This window comes from Dermochelys coriacea, chromosome 8, assembly GCF_009764565.3.
Source record: "Dermochelys coriacea isolate rDerCor1 chromosome 8, rDerCor1.pri.v4, whole genome shotgun sequence".
In the NCBI taxonomy this organism is placed as follows: Eukaryota; Metazoa; Chordata; order Testudines; family Dermochelyidae; genus Dermochelys; species Dermochelys coriacea.
The window spans coordinates 31,420,278-31,446,453 of NC_050075.1; the positions used below are offsets into that span (position 1 = coordinate 31,420,278).

Genomic DNA, 26,176 nt, shown 5'->3' on the forward strand with positions numbered 1-26,176 from the left:
AGCCACTTCTGTCAAAAAAAAAAAAAAAAGAATAGAAGGAACAATACGCACCTCTTACTCAATAGACTCTTTGTCTTCTCATTGCTTGCAGTAAACCAGTATGGGAAATTGGGAATTAGTTCAGTGTAGCAAAGGGAACTCCGCCAATCCCCACAAAATGAATACACCAGCAATAGTCAGGCTGAGGCTTGGGAGCCACAAGTGGCTCTTTAATGTGTCTCCTGTGGCTCCTTGCAGCAATGGTATTAAACCACTGTGTGCTTTAATTATTAACCAGTCTAAAGTCATTAACCATTCAGAATGCTTTGAATAATATATCTAAAATAGTAAATGAAATAATGAATTCACACAATTGTGGCTCTTTTAGGAGACATTGATCATTAATTTGGCTCATGAGCATCACTGAAATACACACATGTAGATGCACTAAAAGAGACAGGACCGTTAGGAAATATCTGATGTGAAGCCCAAAAAAGCAATTGGAGGGGAAGAGGGTTGCCCCTCTTCCTAACCTGCTGCCTTAACAGGGTTTTTGGGGTTTGTTTTTTTAAAATTTGATCTACTAAAAATCCCATTGACCATAAAACTGGATATCACTTCAGATCCAGGATCTCAAATGTCCTGCTAAAAGAAACTTGGTTTATGAAGGATATAAGAGCTTGATTCAGGGGAAAAGAACATGAGTCCCTTCCACAGAAGGCCTGCTCAAAACCAAATGGAAGCCCTGATTAATACAGCCAGTAGCACAGAAATGGAATGTGAGGTTTTTGTTGCTGCTTCAGACCCATATAAGAACTATCACAGCAAGTTAAAATCTTTACATCTTGAGTGTTCTATACATTTTATAAAGTACAACTCAGGTGGTTAACAACCGTCAGGAATTGGAATTCCATTGTTTAGCCATGTGTAGCTTTTATAGCCTAAAAGAACATAGGAGATTTAATACTTACAAAACCTGTGGACCCCAAAGTCTGGCCAGCTTCATTGAAAAGTTTTAACTGAGGCTCAACTCTAGACAAATCCCCTTATTTTTCAGTAGTGTAAAGGAATGATTATTTATTTTGAGATGGAAACATGCAGAAAACTTAGTGATTCTGTTTGAGTTGCAGCCCTGTGAACTGTAAATAATTTGACTAAAACCATTTGAATTTAAATGGCTAAATGTCACAAAACTCTGAATGTACATTTCAGAGTATTATATTTAAATACTATATACTGTATATAGGCCAATTATAAATATTACCTGATTTCCTTCTTATGTGTCACATTCATCAACATAATAGGATCATATTGTAAAATTCACACAAAGATTTTGCCATCAGGAAAAACTGCATTTTAAAAATATTTCCTTGGCAACTTAAATTTATAACCAAGTATAGAAATGTTGAGTGTGAGACTGTCAAATTAAAGTTCAGTCTTAAAAGAAAAATGTGCTTATGTATGTTACTAGCAGCACCCTAAATTATTACTAAAGAAAATAAAATCTAATTTTCTTTACCATTTATAGAGGGATTTTAAAAAAATTGTCATTCATTTTTGAGAAAGAGAAACTAGTGAGCTTATTTTCATTCTTGTTTTTATTCATTAACTGCAGAATTAACATACCTCCTTGTATTTCATGTGGCTAAAGCAGGACACCGCATCACTCAGGTTTGGCCGGTCTGCCCCTCCGTAGATGGAGATGGAGAAGCTGATGGGCCAGACATGAGTGGCACTGTGACCCCGTGCTCCAGGTGGCAATGCCACTCAGTTTGAGGGCCCTCTGAAATAGAGGGCCTGGGGCAAACAAATGGCTCCTTCTCCTGGTCAGACTTGAATGTGGAAATGTTCACTTCAACGGGCACAGGAGGTTCTGGGGCTGAAAATGGGACAGTGCCATGAAAACTAGGACTGTTGAGAGATCTGATATTAGGGATTCAAACCTGTATCTAATTAATTTTTTCCCTAAAATTATTTCTATTCAGAGCTTTTATTAAAAAAAAAGAGCAAATATATTTTGGCACATATTACCTGATTCTAATCTCCATTTTCCTGCTGTTCCAGACACAGATCGCGCAGGCTCTGTGTGCTACCCACTCTCGTGTTTAATGGTCCCTTGGTCTGCTCCAAGTCCATCTTTTTTCACAATCCCTCCTGCCCCCTGATACAGCCTCCCTTTCTTCCTCAGATCCTATATCAAAATTCACTTGTTAGCTTTCCATCAGTATCATCTATTTAAGTGCCACATGGTCTTGAACCCCATCATTCTTTAACAACCTAAAGAGCACTGAACAAAGCCATAGAAATGACCTGAGTTCTGTGAATACTGATGCTCTCCCCAAGAGCAGTTTTGCTTTTCTCTTTTTTTTCTATAGTCTCTTCAACTTCCCCTTTCTCTTGTCATCTCTCATGACACCATTTGTCTATTGGAGACTGCAAGCTCCTTGGGGCAGGGACCTTCTCTTTTATCTGTCTGTGAAGTGTCACACATGCCTATGTCATTATATTGCAACATAACCCTCTTGAAATTTTAAGGCTTAAATCAGCATTAAGTTAACTAAGGGCTTGTCTACATGGTAAAGCAATGAGCACTAGAGGGGTATGAATTCTAAAGCACACTGCTGTGTTGCATATTAATTAGCCCTTGTAGATCCTTCTGGCATGCGCTAAAAATTACCTAATGCACATTAACTTAGTACTGTTGAACAATTTTGCATTTATCTAACAATCTGATCTCAGTGAGATAGTACTACACTAATGCACGCTGGGGAGCTTTTAGTCCATGCCAACATGGTCTACACAGACCAGCTAGCATGCCAAAATGTTTGGTACACTTGAGAATTTACATCCCTCTAGTGTGCTTAGCCACACCATGTAGACAAGCCCTAAAAAGCAACTATTTAATTTGGAACTGTTACAGTACATCTAAATCACCAGCAGGAGAATACTGTGGGGGCTGGACAGAGACCCAAGAGGTTCCTAAACTGGGATTTGTCTTAAGCATTAGCCTTTTGTCTCCCATATACTCAAGGTTAAATAGCTATTTATACTTTCTGTATAACCACCAAGTGGCTAAAGGAGCAAAGCATATCTTGGTGGATTTTTACTGTCAAGATAACAGATAACCCCATCTACATTCTGGTCTTACATTGGAGCATAGTGCTGTACCAGATTTAGAAGGGGAACATGGTACTGTGTGATCACCTATTTCCCTCCTTTCTTCTCATGCAACATGACTATGGGTGCATCTCTCCACCTCCTGTCCCACTTTGAGCATTGGCACATTGTCCATCTTTTTCTGATGGTAGCCAGCTCTCCCTGCAACAAGAGAGAGAACAGACATGCTGCTGGCTATAAAAAAGATATAGAAAAATATCAGCTTTTCCCTTAATCTTCTCTGTGTTGACAGAACCCAATTCATTGCCACATGAATGCAGACAAGGAAGGATCTTGTTCTGAGAGACCTGATGCCGCTGCATTAGTTCTAGCACAGACATCAAACCCGTTATGTTTTTATCTAAGAAATGAAAATGACCAAGGAGGGGGAGTGTCAACAGCTGTTAGAGAAATTCACATCTATAATACAATATGATGTTTGTGTTACTCCTTTGAATATTTCATTCCCTAGTGGTGGGAGCATGCATTTCAAAAAACATGTCCTGCTAGAGCAAGAAATCACTAACGAGTTCTACTTTATTTTTTCCTTTTCTTATATTTTCTTGTCCCTTGTTCTTGATTACAAAGGACGACTGCATGAAAGCAACATCTTGGTTTCCTAGGAGTTCATCTGCTTCTGCTGCTATTCTTCACCTGAAGTCATAATCTTCTATTTGTGACATTTCCGTTTGTTACTTTGCTATTGATTATAATTTCAGAGGCATATACAATGGGATTATGAATTCAGAGGTGGAATATGCAACAATAGTGTCCTGAGGAGAGAGGATTGCATAAAAATACACAAAAGATTATAGAAGGTTTGTTTTTTCAATGATTTTTTTCTCAGAGCTCTGCTGTGATGGGCCAGTTCTTCACCCCCCTCCACACACACATACATATTATTAAAACTGTTCACTTTATATTTGCACTTCCTCAGTGCTCTCAGAAACAGAAAAGAAAGCACAGGATATATTATACAATGGATCTATTTCTGTGCAGCATACTTGAGAGCTGGCTGAAAAGCACATCTGAGCCCTATATTGAGTCACGTAATCCAGTTGGACTAGCAGAAGGCCAGGAAGGTTTTAGGGGTCAGCATGAGTGGTTACGATTTTTGTTTTGCTTTTTACACTTGATTAGACAAAGACAATATCTCTGCCATAGGGATGGATTAATTTATTGTATCCACCTGGCATGAAAGTCCCAGTGTACAATGATTGTGGAAAATCCAGTCCTGTAGAGACCAACTTTTTTCCAGACTTTCCAGACTTTCTACCCAGATTTACCAAATCACAGAGACTCTGTGATCCAAGTCATTTTCATGACTGGGCAGAATATTTCTCAGGCAAGATGGGTACTTAAACTGGTAGGTACACTCTGAAGCTTTTCATGATAGGTATTAAAAATGCACCATCAATGTGATCCTCTCCTTTGCTCCAAGATTAGGGCCGTATTTTATATTAATCAGGGTTGTGGGACTGTTCATATGGATTGTCCTCAGCTACTGCTTGAACCTCTGAGGTTCCAGAATGCTCAGGGTGACTTAGTGCTCATGCCCAGTAACATATTGGTACCTGCCCTCCTCCTCTACAAATCGCCTTAGACATCGCATGGTATATGGATTAATCAGCTCTTTGACACAGACCATATCTTTCTTTATGTCCACAATGGAGCCCTCAGAGAGTCAAAATCCCCTTGCCCTTTCCCTTTTTAAAATAAAATAGTGCTTATACCATAGGAAAGAGAAACAATATCACATGACTAAGATGACCAATCACACAGCAACAATAATGAATAGCAAATGCAGTTGGTGAGCAATCCACAAACCAACGTTTGTTCATTCCTCAACAAAGGAAACTTTATAGGGGGTCTAGAGAGAGCTTCCTCTCTGTTTTTTAAGATAACTGCCATTTTTGTGAGGTTTGATCCATTCCAAATTGAATACATTTCCTGCTGTAGAGTACTTTTTTATTTTGAGAAGTCACTGCAGGGACTGGTTAGTAGTGTCCGGAGAGGAGTGGGTGAAACACCACCAGACTCTGAGAAATCACCTGACAACCTCCATACAGTTTGAGGGCAGAGCTTTAACAATAGGCCACAGAGATATCCCATTCAACAAACAGGTAAAAATCAAACTCTGCCTATGAACCAGTAGTGAACAGAAACTAGGGTTTAATTTGTTGAATGAATTGTTGCCCATGAGTAGTTTCCCAGATGCACATATGAATATTCACCAAAAAGAGGGGGGGAAATGCTTTTGCTGAGCAGATGGGTTTTTTTGGGCTTGCTATTGTATCAATGAAAACCAAGAAAAAATTAAATCAAATAGACACATTAAACATTCCTCCTCTTATTTCATAGGCGACTATTAGTCCACTGGAGAATGCCATTGAGACAATGTCCATGACAAATGAGAAAATTTTGATGATGATTAACCAGTACCAGAGTGATGAAAACCTTCCCATTAACCCTCTCTCCATGCTTCTGAATGGAATTGTTGATCCAGCAGTCATGGGAGGCTTTGCTAAATATGAAAAGGTAATGATTTTAATAGCTTTAAGATCATCTTCACAGATTTTTCTATTCTAAATGATGATGATAGCTCTGTTTCTGCTTGTTTAGTGATTGTCAAAAACAGCAGTGGGAGATAGTAGGATGGGCACAAAGAAAGGCTGAACCTCATTAATTTGAAGATCCTCAGACTCTGGTCACGTCTGACTTAGTCTCCTTTAAAAGTTGACTCTAACATGGATATAAGACTGATGCTCAAAATGAATTGCAAGCTTGGGGGTTTCTGTGATATGGGAGGATATGATTACACATGTTCTAATGAAATAGCCTTCCATGCATCAACTGGTTTGGTCTGGGGTAAATCATTGCAAATTCTCCTTCTAGCAGTCTAGCAGACTCAGAGTTAGTAAATCTCTTACCTTGTTAACTGCTTTTTCCAATAACTGCAACCTTTTGAAAGGCAGTTTTTTTTGTAAAGAAATGTATTTTGTTAGAACAACAGGGTACATGGAGATGCAGCCCCTTAAGTAACTCAAGTTATTGAAGACAATAATTCCAAGACAGCCTCATAACACAAATTTTGGAAGGGATATTAAATATCATGCATTGATGCTTAAGACAATCTCCATTTGAGATAAGGATGAGACTTAATTATCACACATGTGGAGCTCTTGCACCTTCATGTGAACATCAAGTGCTGGCTTCTATTGGGCCATCTAGTCCGGTATCCGGTCTTTATCTTCATATGTTCCCAAGCAATCCAAATCTTTCTATCCAAACCTATAAATGTCCTGGAAGGTATCTAAATCATTTCAAAAAAGACATTCATCTGCATGATATTCACCAGATCTGCAGTGAGGCAATCTGTCGTAATACAATGTCATAATGCTTGTTGACTTACTACCTTTACTTTGGGCTGAGAAAGAGGTGCTGTGATACATAAAGGGTGTGTGGGGGGGGAATAGCTCCCTTTGAACAGACCAAGAGGGATTTTACAGCTAACTGGCTGGCTGTCCATCAAAGGGAATTTTCCCCCTCCCCCAGGTATCACAGGTGCTGTAAGTAATGGCTCAGGTTATGAATTGCATTGGTATTTGTTTGTGTCCTATAGCAGCAGGAGGAAAAGTTTAACTTTTATCTAACTGATCATCCAGGAGATGCACTTATGTTAGCTAAACAACAACAAAAAGACACTATTCATTGATGGATAAATTATGGCACTCCAAATACTTTGTACCCCTAACTAAAGTAAATGTTAGTTAAAAAACTTGAAAACAAGAGGTTGGCTTTTCAAGATGGTGGTCCTGAGCTCCAATGCATTAAATGGACACTAAAAATTTTTGAACAAATAAAAATGCCCTTTCCTCCTCAAATTCATTTACTAATAAAGCATCACCACAAGTGGCTGCTCTCAAGGAAAACAGATGTCTTATCATTCGATTAGAGATAGAGTTCTGTTGTGATCAGTGACTCACACTGGAGAAAGCATTGATTCCTTTTCATGTTAAAAAGGACTGAATGATTTATATGCCCCTCACAGGCTTTCTTCACCGATGAGTATTCCAAAGACCATCCAGAGGATCAAGAAAAGCTGAACAGACTCAAAGACCTGATTGCTTGGCAGGTAATGCCATACTATCAGCAATTTTCTGAGGTTTACCTAGTTATTCCTTTTTTCCATTTATCAGTTTTCTTTCCATTGGGATAGAGTAATGTGACTTAAATGGTTCTGTCATTTAAGTCACATTTGTATTTGTGTGTTTCCCTCTCCTGCTTTTTTAAAAGGGAAAAAAATCAACATTATAGCTAGAAACTAACAGATTGGCTTGGTGCTATATTACCAAAGATTTTTAAAATGGGTTCCTACTAAAATGTTCCTTTTACCCTGTGATAAATCTCCTGTCTTGGGGATATGTGGGATTGCAGAGAGGAGGGAAGAGAGGCATTAATTTGAATCTATTCAGTCAAATATTCTCTCTCAAACACAAAAGGAGGCTTATACCATTTGGCAAATGTTCACATATATAACTGGAAATCTGCTTTACTGACAAACTTACTGAGATGCTGGATCAAATTACACAGCTAAGAGTTGTTATCTTCTGGAATGGAGTGGTGCAGATAAAACTTTGTAGCTCCTCTCTCTATTTTGTAAGATAACTGCCATTTTTGTGAGGTTTGATCCATTCCAAATTGAATACATTTCCTGCTGCACAATACTTTTTTATTTTGAGACATCACTGCAGGGACTGGTTAGCAGTGTCCGGAGAGGGGTGGGTGAAACACCACCATACTCTGAGAAATCATCTGACAACCTCCATTCAGTTTGAGGGCAGAGCTTTAACAATAGGCCACAGAGATATCCCCTCCAGCACATCTCTGGAATTGTTGGCCCAAAATTCACACAAAAGGAGCTACCCTTATTGCTACTGGGTAAGATCTTGAACTCTAGCAAACATCCCTGGAGGCAAAACTGAGAGTGTAAGAAGACCATAGGGGGCTTCACAAGTTGATGAGAGAAAGGGAACCTATAAATGTTAGAAAAGAATTCATCTTCAATTCATCTTCCTCACACATTTTAAACATTCATTGTTTGTCACTTTTTTTTTTTTGAGTCAAAAACATCAGTGGAATTTTTTGTTGCTTAGGGGCCATGTAGTACATACCCCATATCACATGCATGATTGCTGCTGCACATCCTTATGCAACACTCAGCTCCACAAACAGAACGGAGGAGAGGTAGTCAATACTTTATAAGGTTGATCTCGCTAGAGAAAAGCCAGAATATTCTACCTGCACCAGCTACATTCCAGTATTTCTTTCTTATTTTTAAAGTGTGCTTTGATAAGCTACCCAACCTGCGGCTTCCCCTTGTTCTCAAAGAATAAAACACATCTACTGTAGTTAGTGTCACAAAGGCAACATCAGTTTTGATGAGATTCAAGGGAAAATAGCTCTCTTTATTGTCCTAAACTATTTGGTGCTACAATAGAAGAGAAAAAAAAACAACCATGACTTCAGGAAATATCAGAGCTATTTTTATGATCTTGTCAAAACAGTTAATGCCATTACAAAACTGTATCTGGTACACAGAGTGACTGTGGGATAGAAAAGTTTCATTTTAAATTTCTCTGCCAATCTATAACCACCGCTATTTGTGAACACCGCCCCTCCCTGCTCTGAAATGTAAACAACTTGAATGAAAGAGAAATGTACTGTATTTGCTATGAACAGAATAGGCATAAAATCCTTACATTAAGTAAATGCACAATATTAAAATATGCTTGTGATTCTTAAATGTCTCAAACCCTACCACTGTGTTCCTTTTTCCCCCTCACATGGATGGCTGAAAATATTATTCATTAGACAGGAATCCTCTCACCAGTAATGTGTGATTCTAGATTTCTTTTGATATGTCCTATATATCTCTCTTTCTACTATAGAGCCTGCCATATATTTCCCATCACTGTAGTATCAGAACAGCTCACATGTATTCGTGAAATGTGATTCACAACACCCCTGTGAGGAAGGGAAGCATCATCTTCATTGGACAGATAAGGAAGCAGCAAGCCTTGACTATCTGTTCCTGTCTTTAACCACAAATGAAGCTTCCAAATAAGTTTCCTCACAGCATCTTGTTGAATTTTAATTGCTCTGGTTTTCGGGCTTGCCGTAACTGATGGTCACCAAATTTCACAGATTTGTCTCCTGGATACCACACATCCTTATTTGTACAGTGTTCTCCCTTATTGACAGTCTGAAACACTTAATGGATGCCCCAGATTGCATTACAACATTGCAGCTTTTGTGGTTTGTCTTGAATTTAATACCATGTCCTTGGGCCCCAGAACTCTGATTCAGACACTTCTCGTTAGTCCTCAAGGAGAGGATCAGCAGATTGTCCATAACAGAGGTACTTCTAAGAGGCAGGCTGAGAATGAACTTCCATAAAATGTGAGATCAATAAGGATTTATATATATATATGTTAATGCTATTTACAGGGTCATAACACAATACATGAAACTAGAAAATATAAGTGGATAATGCAAAAAAAATGCATTATTTAGAACTAGCTATAAGGTTTTTGCTGCATTACCAAAAGATTATTTGCACTAGGATATTTAAAAGTATAGTGAATAAATCTCACAAATAGCCTTCTTAAAGAACTTAGGAGCAAGTAGGTGCCTTCACAGTTGGGGAGAAGAGCAGGCTAGTTTACTATTGTTTATATATAGGGGCCTACCAAATTCATGGTCCATTTTGGTCAATTTCATAGTGAAAGGTTTTTTAAAATAATAAATTTCATGATTTCGGTGATTTAAATCTGAAATTTCACGGTTTTGTAATTGTAGGGGTCTGGCCGAAAAGGGAGTTGTGGGGAGGTCACAAGGTTATTGTAGGGGGAGTTGTGGTACTGCTACCTTTATTTCTGCACTGCTGCTGGCACTGGAACTGCCTTCAGAACTGAGCAGCTGGAGAACAGCAGCTGCTGGCCAGGAACCCAGCTTCGAAGGCAGAACTGCCCCCAGCAGCAGCACAGAAGTAAGGATGACATAGTATAGTACTTCCACCCTTACTTATGCACTGCTGCTGTCAGGGTGCTTCTTTTGAGAACTGGGCACTCGGCCAAGTGCTGCTGCTCTCTGGCCGCCCAGCTCTGAAGGCAGCACAGAAGTAAGGTTAGCACTACTGCAATCCCCTTGAAATAACCTTGCAACCTCTCCTGCAACTCCCTTTTGGGTCAGGATCCCTAATTCGAGAAATGCTGGTCTCTCCCATGAAATCTGTATAGTATTGGGTAAAAGCACAGAAAAGACGAGATTTTACAGTGGGAGAGACCAGATTTCATGGTCTATGATGCATTTTTCATGGCCGTAAATTTGGTAGGCCCCTATTTATACAGTACCCAAAAGTGTGCCAGGCACTTTACAAAACAACTGGAGATGAGAGATACAATCCCTACCTTGGAGATCATATAGTCTAATGTAAGAGTGTAACAAAGCCAGTAGGGAGGCAGAGGAGAAGGATCACCCAATAATAACATGATGATTGCTTCATTCTGAGCACATTTAGGTAGTATATTTATGTATTTATTTTCTGGTAAAGTAACTTGCTATGTGTTGCGACACAGAATTTAAGGGATTTCATGTGGGATTTAAATGAAGAGAGGATGTTGTCTTGGTGAACTGGGAAGGAGAGAACCCCTTGCTAACCTGTTTATCTCTGAGAGAATGGCTGCCTGCACCTCTCTTCTTCTAACTGAATAGGTAGACTTAAGATCCCCTGGCTTAAATCACTGGCAGTCCCAAAATCAGAGAATGATGGATTTCCAAGAAAAATTAGGACTTGGAAGCTGAGAGTGTGACAGCCATTTGGATCTTTGTCCTCCCAAACTTTCTGTCTACACTCAGTCATCAAGAAATGGCAAGTGCCTTTGTTAGCAGACGGATTAGTATTTGAGATAACCAAATCTCCCTTTGACAAGTCATATGAGTGCAGAGAATTGAACTCTCAATGCTGTTTCTGTGAGCAGAACCAGGGATTTTCTCAGATTCTTTCTCAGGGTGTATCCAAATCTCAGAATATGAAAAAAAAAAAAAAAAAAAAAAAACCAAAACCCTCCATCACCATGAAGAAGCCCACTCAGGCAGCCTGCTCCAACAGTTTACACCACAAGCTGGCTTTTCAGAAGCCTTCTCCAATTTGCAGCAAGCTGCCTATCGGCTTCTCCCAGTTCCTGGGGCTGACAAATCTATTACAAGTCTCAGTAATGGTTTTGCAGTTGACTTGGCAAATTCTGTAAATGGAGGGAGGGGGGCTTGGCAGATCCAGTTTAATGTTCTTTCTTTTCATTTTATTCAAGATACCTTTCCTTGGGGCTGGAATTAAGATTCATGAAAAGAGGGTTTCTGATAACCTTCGTCCTTTCCACGACCGTATGGAGGAGTGTTTCAAGCACTTAAAGATCAAAGTAGAAAAACAATATGGAGTCAGAGAATTGGTAAGGCTCTCTATTTATTGATTTCCTCTCTGCTGCACTTTTCCTTTATTTAGTGTATGCCCTGTACTTTTCCTGTAAGCAAAAGTGCCTCCTGCATATTGGTTACTTAGGGTGGTCCTGTGATCTGAAGGCACCATGATCTGAATCTTACAGTCACAGTAGTTTATTAGTTCCCTGATGCATCAAACATCCCCCATTCTGAGATTTGGAACCCTTCCCTATCTCTGTTAAACTTGCATTTCTTTTTCACATTATAAAGAAACAAGCCATGGCACATTTTTTTCTCTTTGGAATATTTTTAGTAGCTCTGAGCTTTGATCCACACTTGATGTCCATAGATAGCTTGCTGCACTTGTCTGATTCCAACCATGTGACTCTACTTCTATTCCCAAATAATCCTGGGAGCAAAACAATTCTAAATATCTGAACATTAGTTCAGTTGTTTGTTGGTGTCAGAAAGTAGACCCCTGTCATTTGGGGATTGACATTTTGCTGCTCCTGCTATACATTTATTTTTTAATTTTTACATGTTGATTCAGTTGGTATACTGGAAAAAAACTTAATGTGGCAAACTTCTCCCCTACAGCCTGGTATCATCCTATGGTATAATCCTGAATAATGCCAATTCTAGCCATTTATGTCAATATTGTTCCTATAATTCAGTCCACTGGAGACAGACTCACAATGTGGAAACAGATGCAACCCAATGTCCACAATCTAGCCAAATGTTGAAGCCTTCAACAGCCATTTGGATCAACTTTTGTAAAAGTAAAAAGCAACCTATGTATGATTTTTATTTGACAAGAGCAAGAATAGAATGTACTGCTCTTGTGATTAACCCCCTCTTCTTCTCCACACTAAGATTTCCTTTCCAAGCCTTCCATGGTTTGACAGAATTCCCATGGCCTACACAGTATACAGTTATGACAGTTCTCGGGATGCCCAGCACTGAGAATCAGTTGTTTCCCCCTGCCTCCATTGAGAGAGATACTTGGTTGTGCTTAACTGGGTGTCAGCTCCCTGGCCCATCCAGTCTGTTAGCCCACAGGAGATTGTTAGGGTGGCTATGCCAGCTTTACTTTGCCTTTCAAGTTAACAATAGGTGCACCCCTGTCCCTGAGCCCCTTTGAAACATCTCCCTATAATGTTCAGCCCCTTATCCACTGAATACTCGCAATGATACCAGGTATGTGGTCTGCAAGGGAGCAGTATACACACCAACTTGAACGTATCAATCCAGGGTCAGCTCCTTAGATAATACCACAGCACTGAGATACGTTTATAGTGAAAACAATCGGAAGTTCAGTATCAAGACTTAAGAGATAGTGAGTAATGCTAATGCAGACCGAAAGGTTACATAGAAAACAAAATCACAACACGCTTTCTAGAGACTAAACTTTCAGTCTAAGTTCAGCTCAACCAAAATGTCCTTTTCCAGCATTTCCAACCAAGACTGGCTGGGATCCCCTTTTCATGAATGTAAATGCACTACTTTCTAGGTGCAGGATAAAGGGATGTCTTTTTACCTTCCCCTTAAATCCCCCAAAGTTCATTGTCTGTCCCCAGAGACAGGACTACCCTGTCACTCATTCTGTAGTGGCTTGTCTCTGTTGATTTTGTATGTAAATAGAGCTTCCATTTTGTTGGCTTACAATGCTTAATTTACATGTGAACTGAGGTAGGTGAAAATACATAGTTTGTCAATCCTGCCTTGATCCAGACTTTTAGGAACATATTTTCATTATACATACATAACTTTTTACATAGTATCTGTACATACATTTCATAGCCATATTAATGATCAGCTGAACATGGCTTTCATTTAAGATCTTACATGACACTCAGGTGGACCAGAATGTACATACCAGGATCAGAATATTCTTGTAACCCCCTTTATCCAGTTGGCATTGAGAGGTTCTTGGAGTCACAACAGTGTAATATGAAATGTGATGATTGAGATTTATGATAAGTGTCCAAGGGGGCCTGAAATAGCTCTTTAGATGCACATCTCCCCCTTACTCATTCTGGGCTCCCTTCCTGAGCTGAGGTTCAGCATGTTTCAAAACAATGTAATGTGCTGTTACAAAATACAGTTCTATTCAAAGTTGCCTGATGCAGCAAAGAACATTATTTTATTACTGCTCAAAAAGTTTCTCATAAATTAATAAAGTTGGTGAATAGCAGTATTTCATCCATTTTCTCCCATACAGAAAAGCCAGTTCATTTGAAATGGAGCACCATTTTAGTTTCATCATCCCTAATTCTCTTTCAGGTTGCTAATGCGAGCTTTTTCTATTTAAAAGGTGGCTTCACCCATTGTGTGTTATCACAGCACTCTGGGAGCTCACAGGATGAGAGGCAATTTTCACTGCACATAAACTGTGAAAAGTGTTTGAAAATAAACTCTGGAACTATAAATGGATTTTCTGATCCTCTGTTTCCTCCAAATCCACTCCGAGAACATCTGTGCCATCCTCCAAGCCTAGTGAGGAGCATAAAGTGTGCATCACAAAGATTGTTCATGGTATATTTTTCTCTTTTCTGTCCTATAGCCGGATTTCGATGACAAGAGAGTAGGTCGGCCGAGGTCAATGTTGAGATCTTATCGCCAGATGTCAGTTATTTCACTGGCTTCCATGAATTCAGACTGTAGCACTCCAGTCAAAATGGCCTCAGAAAGGTAAGTTGTTAATATCGCACTAAATGCTGCCACCACCGCACCTTGTTTTCATCCAGTTACATATGATCAAGCATAAGACTGCAGCAAAACCATTCAAGGATTCAGATGAATAGCAACTATTTAATATATGTCAGCATCATATTTGTATTGAAGCCAGGGCTATTCCAGATGCTGAGCTGTACTATTTCACATAATGAGCTGTCTGTTAGGGGGAAAGACATAATATACTCTAGAAAGCCCATGTGAGATGAAGATGAGAATGAGAATTTTATATGCATTTGCATGGTTTTTGAATATCATTACACAAATATTTAACAGTTGAGGGTGTTATTTTATTTGTAAATTCTGTTTGAAAAATGTTTGTAAGCTTGATTTACATTTTTGTTTGTAGTGGCCCCCTCCATTTACTTTCCCTCTCTTCTCACATGAGTTGGGTGCTGAGTTCTTTCTCTGGTGCCTAATGTCGCCTCACTGTGCCAGGCACAGAAGTTCTGTCTCTCGAGGAAGTCAATACAGCTAGCTGACAAAGAGTGTATAAGCCCATTACAAAAGGGGTATTAAAGTACATAAGCAGAAACCACAGCAAAAGAGTGACATCCCCAAAATAATGGCATAACAAAGGGTGACTTCATTGAGATAGGAAAATAGAATCTGGGGAAGGAAAGACTTACAGTTAACTAATAAGTATTAGACATTAATAAATAAACAAGTCTCCCACCTCACAACACTGATCACTTATCCCAGCCACCAGTTCATCCCTGGCATCTTCTCAGGCATATGGCACGCTGTGTTTGAGTCCTAAAACAGAGCGTTGTATCACTGTAATTGTTAGCCAGCATAAACAAAGGGTCCTCCTACTATCTCTTCATTCCTGGGTGGGGCAGAGTTATCTTCTGGCTTTTATCAGGCTCACTGGCTCCCTGGTCTGAAATACTGTGGGGGTCTTGGTTGGCTCTTGACAGCCAGTGCCAGGTTGGATCTCTCTCTCTCTCTGCTGGATGCTGGTCACTGCAGTGCTGGAACTCCCTGACCCATACTGCTAGATCTCACAGCAGTGCAAAGAATCCCTTTTGTGGGAATTGGGAATTTAACAAGGTACTCCCTGTCTCTGATCTGTCTGAGTCATCTTCCAAAACCAAAATAGAAACTGAACTGTCTCCCTGAGTCAGGCTGTCCCCTAGCTGGGGGTTCAGTGATCCAGCCAGTGGATTGCTTGTCCAGATCACCCTATGCATAAGCTTCCCTATTGGCCTCAACAGGAGTTTCTGCTTCCTCCTTTCCCAATCCGTGACTCCACACATGCTGGGAAACGGTGTCAGAGGGCTCTGGTGACTATTATAGTTTGTCCTTTTGGGCGGGACCCAGTCCTGGTTGACAAATTTGGGGGTGCTCTAAAAACAGCTGTTTGGACAGCAGAGTTGCTCCGGTCCAAGCTGCAACTGCAACGTTTTCTCTACACGGCTATTTCTAGAGTGCTAGCGTGAGCCTTGCTAGCCTAAGTCTATCAACCCAGACTGAGACACTTGCATCCACACACTTTATAGAAAGAAAAGCAGTACTTGTGGCACCTTAGAGACTAACAAATTTATTAGAGCATAAGCTTTCTCTGTGTGTGTATATAAATCTCTCCTCTTTTTTTTCCACCAAATGCATCCGATGAAGTGAGCTGTAGCTCACGAAAGCTTATGCTCTAATAAATTTGTTAGTCTCTAAGGTGCCACAAGTACTGCTTTTCTTTTTGCGAATACAGACTAACACGGCTGTTACTCTGAAACCTGACACTTTGTAGACATACTCTTGGAGGCGGAGTGTAGAGCTCCAGAAGCTGCCCAACTCCAAGTTGGAGGTACATGTGGGAAGGGAAGGTTTTACAAATAGTCAGGCTTCTTTAGTAAAACCTCTCATCTTACGAGAAAAACTCTTATCCCATCATGCTTCCTTAAGTATAGTTCTTGTCTAGTTTCTCTCTTAGACTTTGAGTTGTCCCTAAGATGAGGAGTTGTCCATACCTGCTGCCAGTTTCAGACCTCTTTGTATATTATTCTAACCTTTGAGCTTTGAATAGGTTATTGGTTACACATTGTCACTATTATTATATTTGTTTTTAAATATGTTTACATCTTGAGGCATGAGAAGGGATGGCAATACTCCTGTCCTAAAGTGCCCAGCCACCAGAGCAACATATTTAAGCATGTAAATACACGATGTGATGTTAGCTCTGTGCCTATATAATTTAGGTGCCCTAGAGCTAATTCTGCAACAAAAATTATGAAGTGTTCATTTTAGATTAATATTTAACAACCTCTCTGACATTAAGACATTTTGATGTTTCCTGTGAGGCACATGTTAGTAGACAGTTGCCAGATAGAACACAGTGCTGTGCTCCTCATTTGCCAGTGATCAGCAGTACAGTTCAGAAAGTCAGAACAAAGGATGAGCATGACTGCATTTGTGTCTCAAAGAAAACCACCTGAGACCTTCGGTGGCCTTTATAATATAATGGAGCATGTTTTGCTTCTATTTTCTACAGCTTTGAACTGGAAGTAGCACCACGAAAACCAGCCAAATCAGAGTCAGAAGAAAACGTCTTGCACATAAGCACTCAACCTGAGGTTAAGTTGAGAAGATCCAGGAAAAGAACAAAAAGAAGCAGCGTGGTATTTGCAGATGAAAAAACAGCACCCGAGCTTTCCGATATGAAATGTGTAGGTTCCCAGCCTAGAATGCTTTCTAATAATCCCCAAATTGTGGATGTCATTTTCAGCAGATGTCTTTAAGACATTGTGTGCCTCCTGGAAGTTAAAATAAACAACACGTTTTATTAAAGGCCACTCAGAGCCAGTGTTGTGAAAATATTCATCACTTTTCCAGAAAAGAAAACCTGCAAGAGACTGAGGGCCAGATCCTCAGCTAGTGAAAATCAGTGTCTCCGTACTGATTTCACACCAGCTAAGGATCTGGCTGTGAAGTTCCAGACTTTTGATGCCTGGCCAGCTAAAGATCGCATGCTTGGTGTGGGGGTTAAATTAGTATTCCTGGGGAGAAGCGAGTGGTTGTATGGCCCTGGTGGTACCCCCCTTCCAGAGGGGATTATGTCAGAAGTGATGAACCCTGCACATTTTGTACCTTGTGCCAGAACATGCAGCTGCTGGGAAATGGCAAATTTACAAACTGTTCCTTAAATGGTGCAAATTTGAGCATATAGGCATTGGTTTTTCTCTTGCCCTATATATTATCTGAGTGCCTTTATCAGACTAATGGATCATCAGAATGACTTATATGACTTACACTGTGCAGTTTTTATAAATCATCTTCAGGAGCCAAATGTTTTTGAGTGTAAAAAGAGGCAATTTAAAAGCAAAAAACTCTTAAAAAGTTTAGCTAGAGAAGCCCTGTCTAAATTCAAGTGGTAGGCAATCACTGAGCTGAATAAGGAGGTCAGAGCATATGTCATTTGATCAAAAAATCTTTTGGAAGAATCATTAAAGACAAGTGGAATTATTTGCCCTTATGGATAAAGCTGTTTAAGATCCCTTTCAGAGACCATAGGCCTAATTCATTGCTGCTGTCACGGATCTGACTAATGGAGCCCAACTAGGGATGAATTTGTTTTACATGTGCACTTAAAAATGACGAACACCAAAGTTTTAAAATCAATTAATTAAAAATTGTTTCCTCCTTTATTCATTTGCTGGAAGCCAAGTTCTGTGTTTTAGCTCACTGATGATACCACTAGCAGCACACACTGTGCATTCCAGACGAGGATGTGCCACAATATAAAGGTGTAAAATGGGCATTTTGGCCTCAGCTTCATTAACTAGAGGGACATAAATAATACAGAATAACCACGAATAGTCACCCATCTGACCATAAGCCACCCCTTGAATCTTATCACATGTAGCATTATAGGCCTCCCTGATGGCTGAATTTGGCTCTCATGCATATACAATCCTGATGGACAGAGATACAGAAGTCAGGGTATTACCTAGCCTCACACAAAGAGGCCTGGTCTAGACTGCACAGTTAGGTCCACGTAAGGCAGCTTATGTTGACCTAATTATGTCAGCATACACACTACAGCCTTGTCACGCTGATGTAAGTGTGCTACTATACCGACATCATAACTCCATGAGAGACATAGTGCTTATGTCAGTCTAGTTACGGCAACACGGTGTCTGTGTAGACACTGCATTACTTGCATCATTTCTGGAGCTGTGAAATTGACAAGAAAGCTGGGCAGCTAGAGCTCCCCACTCCCTGGAGGCTCCCCTCTCAGGGAGCTGAGAAGCCTAGGTGGCAACTCCCAGCTCCTGGTGGGAAGCTGAGAACCCTGGCTCTCAGAACCCTGGCTGCCCCTCTTCAGTTGGTGGAAGCACTGTTGGTGAGGATGTGCACCAAGTAATTACACAAGTAATTACTGTGGTGGCTGAAATTTGACCTAACATAGGTTCTCTTAGGGCTGTAGTGTAGACATGGCCAGAGAGAAGCCTTTTTCCATAGTATTCAAGTGTTTTCAATCGCACTTTGAATGGCACTGCTTTGCTGAAAATGTTTTCAGTAATGGTTCGTTGTCCTAATGTACCTGATGCTCTAGAGCCAGCTCTAGGCCCACTGTGAACAGCCTTTACCATGGGTTTTGCTGTCCTTTGGCATTAGCATGCTTCCATTTCCCAGCCACTTAGCTTGAGTCTCAATAACTGTTTTGCCCCCCCACACACACACAAAATATCTCAAATTTGGCCATACAAAAGAAGTATTTCTGTTCACACAAAGAATGCACAGCTGTGAACTTGAAGAAAATCAGGTATAAGCAAAATCTGTACAAAAAGACGACAGCATGTAAATTTTTAATTTTTACAGAAAGAATTAAAAACTCAATAGCTTAGTGCCAAAAACAAAAGCTGGAAGCATTGCTTCTTGCACCAAAGTTAACAATCCCTGGTAATCCTTCCTCCAAAACTTGGCTAAGTAGGCAATGTTTCTGACTAGGAGCAACAAGTGAGCACTTTAAAACAGCAGCAGCTGTTAAAAATAGGACAAAAATAGTCTGGTTTTGTTGCATGGGTAATAGCAAAAGTATTTGCAGCAGAAACAGAGAACCTTTATGATTGTAGTCTTGGTAGATGCAAAGCTTTTCAGTGCACCATCAGTTTCGGTAATTTAAACAGACAGTATTTATGTGGCAGGCAAAAGAAAATTGCCTTTTTTCTATTTTCTTTAAGGACTGGTCTGGGTGAGGGATGCGTTTCTGTTTTTAGACCTAACATTTTAATGCTCTTTCACTTCAGAATTATAATCTTGAGAAGAGAGAACTTTATAGCAGGACAACAAGTTTTTTTTTTAAAAAAAAAAATATCTACAGCTACAGTGTCTTCCCCTCAATAAACTGCAAACTGTAAAGAAGTGGTCACTGGTCATCGATGATGGAATAATTCATCCAGTGAAAAAGTCTGTTTTTTGTGTGAAAAAGTGGACCTTTTGTAAAATACATACGTTTTTGACTCAAGTTATAAAAGCGGCATGTCTCTTCTAGCACCTAAACTGACAGCATTAACACTGTAGGGAAACCAGTTTTTCACAGTCTCATCTTACTTTCAGATCCACAGTCTGGGTTGATGACAATATTATTCCATATGTGGTAGGAACACTATCACACAATCCTAGATAGCCTACAAAGTATTGTCTTGTCAGTTTTAGGGGTTTAAATCTCTCTTCTCAGTCTGTGGAATAAGCAGATTCTCTGACTATAAATCAGTTCCAGAACATTTACTTAGGAAGTTGTACCTTTCATAGTCTCCGAGGGCCAAATTCTGTTACTTTTGATCACTTTGAGTAGTATCTTACTTCACAAGTAATCCCACTGAAATCAGGCATTATCCACTATGAGTAAAGGTAACAGAACCAGGCCATAGTTGTGTCTCTCATATAAATTGTTAATTTTGCTTAGCTCACTACTATTCGTTATATCTGCATTAAACACTGATGGTAAAAATTTTGTATTTGTTAATATATAGCTGTCAAGGAAATACGAATTTATGAGCGACACCAACCTCTCTGAACATCTGGTAGCACCTCAGAAAACATCTGTTCTCAAGCAAATGAGTTTTGCCAGTCGATCTATGCCAACTATGCCAGGTAAAATAATTATAGTAAGAGAATTAGAGTGCTGCACTGTTTGCCTGCTTTCATTTATATTTAAAAAAAAAACATGAGTTTTTTGTTCTTCATTCTGTGGAAGAATTTGGATTTTAGGAAGCGTTTAGGGTTGAAATAGAGTTCACTAGGACAACACTTAAATGCTATACCATGGTGATACAGGCCTTAAAACAGGATAACTCACTCTCATTATGCTGATGAGGTATTATGTAAGTTCTGGGAAATTTAACAACTACAATGTAAAGTATTGCTTTGAAAAATCCTCAGGGGCCCAGCCTCCCCTCAGATAAGGAAAATGCCTCCTCACATTCAATGCTAATCTAACTCGCCCAGATTATTCCTGTTGTTGTATTTAAATGGTGTAACAGAAAAAGTTTTGGAGGCCATAACTCCATCTATGGCATCACAGGGGAATTACCTCAGGCTGAATCTGGAATAAGTCCAGTGGCTAAAAAAAATTCAGTGCAGAACCACAGATGTCTTATTAAATTACCATCTGACTGCACCATAAAGGGCTGCAGGCTGAACACTGACTAGCACTAGTTCCTCTTTCCCTGCACAGCAGCACAATAAGGAACCAAACCTCCAAGAAACCTTGTCTTCCATGGCTCCCATGGAGCCAAGGTCCATTGACTTTCCCAGCCATGTATGCTCTTATTTATGGAAAGGAGACATTTCCACATTGTGTCCAAGAGCAGAATGTAGTAGGAATCAAAAAGGCATGAAAGGGTTGCTCTGTCCCCTGCTTTTGAGGGGAAAAAAGCCAATGGGTTGAGATCAGTAATAGTGCCCAATGCAGATGCAGCATCTCACAGATGGGGAAGATGTGTGTGTCTGTGCAGAGGCCCCAAAGTGAATATTGCCCAGCCCCCTGCAATTGACATCTGTTGCGAGATTCCCTGAGGGAAACAGCCAGTGGCAGCCTGGCAGTGGAAGAGTGTCTTTCTGGTAGTTGTGTGGCAGGTGAGACAGCCAGCCAGCAGTTTTATGAGCAGGGTACCATCCCAGCACCATGAAGTCCTATAGTAATGGAGAGCCAGAGCAGGCCCTGCTAAAGTTGCCACCTCTGAAGGAGTCAGCAGGGAAGGAGGGAACAGACATCCATGTCTATTCTTTGAAATAAATAGGCAGAAGATGCAAAGAAAAGCCCCTTCAGCCAAAATTTGCCTGTAGGGAGGGGAAAATAAATGTTTCCATCACATGGGGGAATTAGAAGGTCTGGGACAACAGCAGAGCGTCACTGTCTGTGAAAACTAACCATGGGCCTTTGTTCTCCTGCTGCAGAGAAGGACTGTTGCTAAACACGCTCCTCCCTGCAAGAAGTGGCCCTTTGGACCATCACTGTGATGAGGAGAGTGGCAAGGGGGGCTGTGCCTTGCACGCTCCTCAAGGCCCCTCAATCCCAGCAGCATTGATTTACTTATTAATCCTGGCCATTAGGGCTGGGCCACTACCAACTCCAACCATCACATGCAATGCGAGGGTCAGAGAGAACAAGTGCAGTCATGCACAATGCATAATTCTGGCTGCCTAGTGAAGAATATCTCCTTCTGGTAAAGCTGGGTAAAAACTTGAATGAAACAGGTCCTAATGCTATTTTAAATAAACAATCTGCAATGCTCACTTCCTTTGGACTTACTTCCCCATGTTTATTTTTCATTTTGATCAGATTTATTCACAGCACAGGTAAACGTTGCTCCCACGAACTTCTGACTGTACCTTCCACTTCACACATGTTTGTGAGGCTGGCTAAATACAGGTGACAGGACCCTCTGGGTGGCTAAGCCCTTATCCTGACAGGTGCCCAGGAGAGCTGGTTGAAAAAAAGCCAGTTATTTTTGGGGAAAATGTCTTAAAAAAATCAGGTTGTTTCCTTCCAAATTTCCTGCAAACATTTTTTCAATAAAAGGCCAAAACTAAAAACAATTTTTTGTTTTTCAAAAATAGTTTCTAATTAATGCTGGCATTTCTACCCCCGTTTTCAAATCCTGTACAGAACTAGTCTAAATAACACAGTGGTAGAACAGACTCGCTCTCCCATTGCTGCTACCGCCGGTGGAGCTCAACCAGTGGTAGCAATGGTGGCAAGTTTCTCTGGAGTAAAGATGAGTGTAAACAAGCTCTTCTTACTCAGCAGTTTACAGTATACATTCTGCCCCCTCATCTCTTTGCTTGAAGAGGTAGATGTTCTGGGTATGATTAATTCAGATGTGTTTATTTAGCCCATGAGCAGACCTTGGGCTATTGATAGATGCAATATTTTCCTAAAATAAAGCCTAGCCTTTTTCCAGTAACCCTAACTGCCTATTTAAAATGTACCCACAGGAGGAGCTTGACTTCTCCCTGGGTAAGTATTTTAGAATAGCGACTCTCATTCTTCTTCCATTTGTACCAGGGCAAATCAGGGGACTCAGCTGCATGCACAGGAGTTGCAAAAATCAATAGAGAATCAGTTTTAGTAAAAGCAGATTCAGGCCCAGTGACTGTTCTGTGTATAGTTTAAATGTAACTGTAACCAAACCCAGCCCCAGGCCAGCTAGTTTCTCCCTATGCTGCATTGCAAGAGTTATGATTAGACTAAAACATCTTACCTTTCCTTTGGAATTGTAAGAATTCATTATTGTAAGCTCTGCCTTGTGTCACACTTTGTATAACTCTTTCTTAACAACCAATCATTTGTTTCCTTTTCAAGGATTAACTCTGTCAGTAGTCTGCACCCCAGCTCCTGAGGAAACAAATGTATCACAAAGACTAAGCCAGCAAATTTTTCCCTCTACCTCAGAGGGAGATAAGAAGACCATGAAAAAAAAGAAAGTGAACCAGTTCTTTAAAACAAAGGTAAGCGTTGTGTATGTATGCGTATAAAAAGTGAGACAGATCGCTTTCCTAAAAAAACCCAGAAATGCACTGGTATTAAAAAAAAAAAAAAAAAAAAAAAAGCCCAAATAAACTCCAAGTGTGAAAGTAAAATGTAACACAGGGTTTTAAAAGCAAGAGGCCTCTGTGGAACAGAAACTTATCCAAAGTTTTATTTTCTCTTTTATTTTCTCTTATGTAATTTTTTGACATCCATACGTTTTCTAGGCTAAAGGAGGAGTGAATGTTTCCCTATAGGTACCAAAGAAAGCATATTTTTCTGCATTTTGCATAGCTAGATACAATTTATTGAGAGGCGCAGTTCTCTAGCCATACCACAAGAGGTCTCATTTGATCTACAGCTTTTTTCTAGTCTGATTTATGTAACATCCTAATGACAAAACAATTATCTGTTGAATTTTTAAACTTAAATTGGGCAGCTGGTTCTTAGCATCACAATAGTTGTAATAGCCTGTAGTGTAAAGTATGTTACCGTACACAGGATGGGTCAAAATCTGACCTCAGATACATGCCCATCTGAAGGTATAATTTGTCTCGCAATAAAATCAGCTGAGCTCCCTGAAGCAATTTGTGCTCAAACCCCTATTGATTTTGGAGAGTTTTGAACAATAAAAAAAAAACCCTCACAGAATTTGGCCCAATGTCAGTTAACAACAAATATTTTATATTCAGTGCAGACACTAAGATCAGAAGTTTCTAAATTTGCCTTGAAAATGCAATGTGCCCTGTAAAGGAGTCTTACAGCTATCAGAAGGTTGTATTTGATAGAGGTGCCAGAAATCAGTGATATTCTTAGTGGAGTAGCATTCTGTGATATCAATAATATTTTACACCCATCAGCTCTCTGCTGATACTTTATAAAGAGTGTGTGTGTTGCACTGATTTCATTTCGATCCTTTTGTCCCTACCATGCTTTAAAAAACCCTAGCTTGCTGTTTTCTGGGAAAGTAATACAGCATTGGAGAAACCTGTGTTTAAATGTTTTCTAGCTTATTTCTTCCTGATAGGAGCGAGACTAAAATAACTTAATTTAGAGTTTCTGGGGTTTTGTTGATATAACATTTATCTCACAAAGGCAGTGAACTGTACATGTAAATCAACTTTACATTGTGGTTTCACCCAAAGTGAGAAGGATGACAAACAAACTAACCCTGTTTAGAAGCCCACGCAGGACTTAATAAAAGTTTAGAGCTCCATACTACAATGACTTAGTCATGTCTGTAACTTGGGGATCACTCACACGAGTAAGATTATGCATAAGGCTTTGCACTATTAGGGCCTTATTAAAAAGAAAAACCTTCAGGATTTGGCCGGTGATTTTTCTTCTGACTTTAATATGATATTGTGCCACTGCTGAAGCAGGCAATGATGAAAACCAGATTAAAGACACAAGCTAGTTACTGTATATGCATACAATGGGGTCCAAGCAAAACTGCCTTTTAACATATGGCACTCTCTTCCTCTTTTATGCAGCGCATGTCCAAACCACCTGAAGATGGAAAGCACTCCAGAGAGCGCCATTCTGAATCCTTATCCACTGAGCTGTGAATTCTTTTACAAAACAAATCATTTCCCAGCAAAAAAACAAAACAAAAAACCCAAAGTGAGAGACTGTTTTTGAGCATTCGCCATTGAAGAGAATGGGATTGACATAGTATTTGGATGATAGAGAATACATTCAAGTGTAATTCACACCAAAGGCTCTGTATAATTAATTAATGTGTAATATGGATTTTAGAAGAAACTGAAAAGACATGCGATCATGGAACCTACAGCAGTATATTAAAATATGTGCATTAAAAATACTGCAGTGATCCTCTTTATTACAGAAGTAAAAGACAAGGTGTGCTCAGTTGGGGTGAAATTCAGTCCAGTGGAGAGAGCTGCTTGTGGGTCCTCTACATGGGTGAATCATAGGGCTTGTCTACGCTACAGGATATGTCGGTATAACTTATGTTGCTTAGGGGTGTGAATAAGCCATTCTCCTGAGCGACGTAAGTTACACTAACCTAAGTGCTGCTGTGGACAGCTCTATGTTGGTGGGAGAAGTTCTCCCACTGACATAGCTGCCACCTCTAGTGGTAGGTACAGCTGTGCCTCTGTAGCCCTTTTAGTGTAGACAAGCCTTTACTTTTTTTAATAGAAGGCCTCAAAGATTCAGTCCAATCCAACTCAAAGCACATGGAAGTTGCATCATTTATGTCCAAGGGATCCGACCCTTCCTGCAACACCATATGCTTGAGGGTTTTTTCCAGAATGGCCTATCTGTTTTGTGTTGAAAACATTCCCCAAAGTTTATACACACACGTGAGTTTATGTCATATCTGACTGTATGGTATAAGCAAAGCTGTATTTTCTGCTGTTCAGCAATAAAATGTTAAAGGTTTCTTTTATTTGCCTTGAATGTTTCTGACGGGATTCTCTCCAAATGGCCTAATATAATATGTGTTAATCGTTTCTTACTGACAACAGGAGGAACTCTGCAACTGCAAGTCCCATTCTTTCCAAATGTAATTGATTTTCTGCCTCTGACACTCATGCGATAGAGTTCAAAGATGATTCTTTGTTGCAATGAAACTAGCCAGCAGTGCAGTTCAGCATCGCACTATCTTCTTATTACCTGTTTTTTAAAGGGAAACGCAGTTGTCTCAAACACAGAATAAATTAGGCTGTTTAAAAGTTTTTTCATAAACTTCTCTTATGAAATTTTCATTTTCCTCTATTATTATCCCTATATGTTCCACACAATTATCTAGGAAGGTGTGTGCTGATTAAATAAAATGTGTTATGTGGGATGGGGCAGGGGGAACCCACCCTT

At 39.9% G+C, this 26,176-nt stretch overlaps 1 protein-coding gene across 2 annotated transcripts in view; it reads left to right on the forward strand.

Moving 5' to 3' along the window:
* Positions 1-25,751, forward strand: part of DOCK2 (dedicator of cytokinesis 2) — a 493,769-nt gene extending 468,018 nt beyond the window's left edge. For both annotated transcript variants that reach the window (XM_038413725.2, XM_043491017.1), the window contains exons 45-52: positions 5,497-5,673; positions 7,187-7,270; positions 11,508-11,645; positions 14,198-14,325; positions 16,856-17,030; positions 20,340-20,460; positions 23,174-23,319; positions 24,832-25,751. In XM_038413725.2, coding sequence (XP_038269653.1) covers positions 5,497-5,673; positions 7,187-7,270; positions 11,508-11,645; positions 14,198-14,325; positions 16,856-17,030; positions 20,340-20,460; positions 23,174-23,319; positions 24,832-24,906 — 1,044 coding nt within the window. In that variant the 3' untranslated portion in view covers positions 24,907-25,751. The remainder of the gene's footprint in view (positions 1-5,496; positions 5,674-7,186; positions 7,271-11,507; positions 11,646-14,197; positions 14,326-16,855; positions 17,031-20,339; positions 20,461-23,173; positions 23,320-24,831) is intronic.
* The last annotated feature ends 425 nt before the right edge of the window (positions 25,752-26,176 follow it).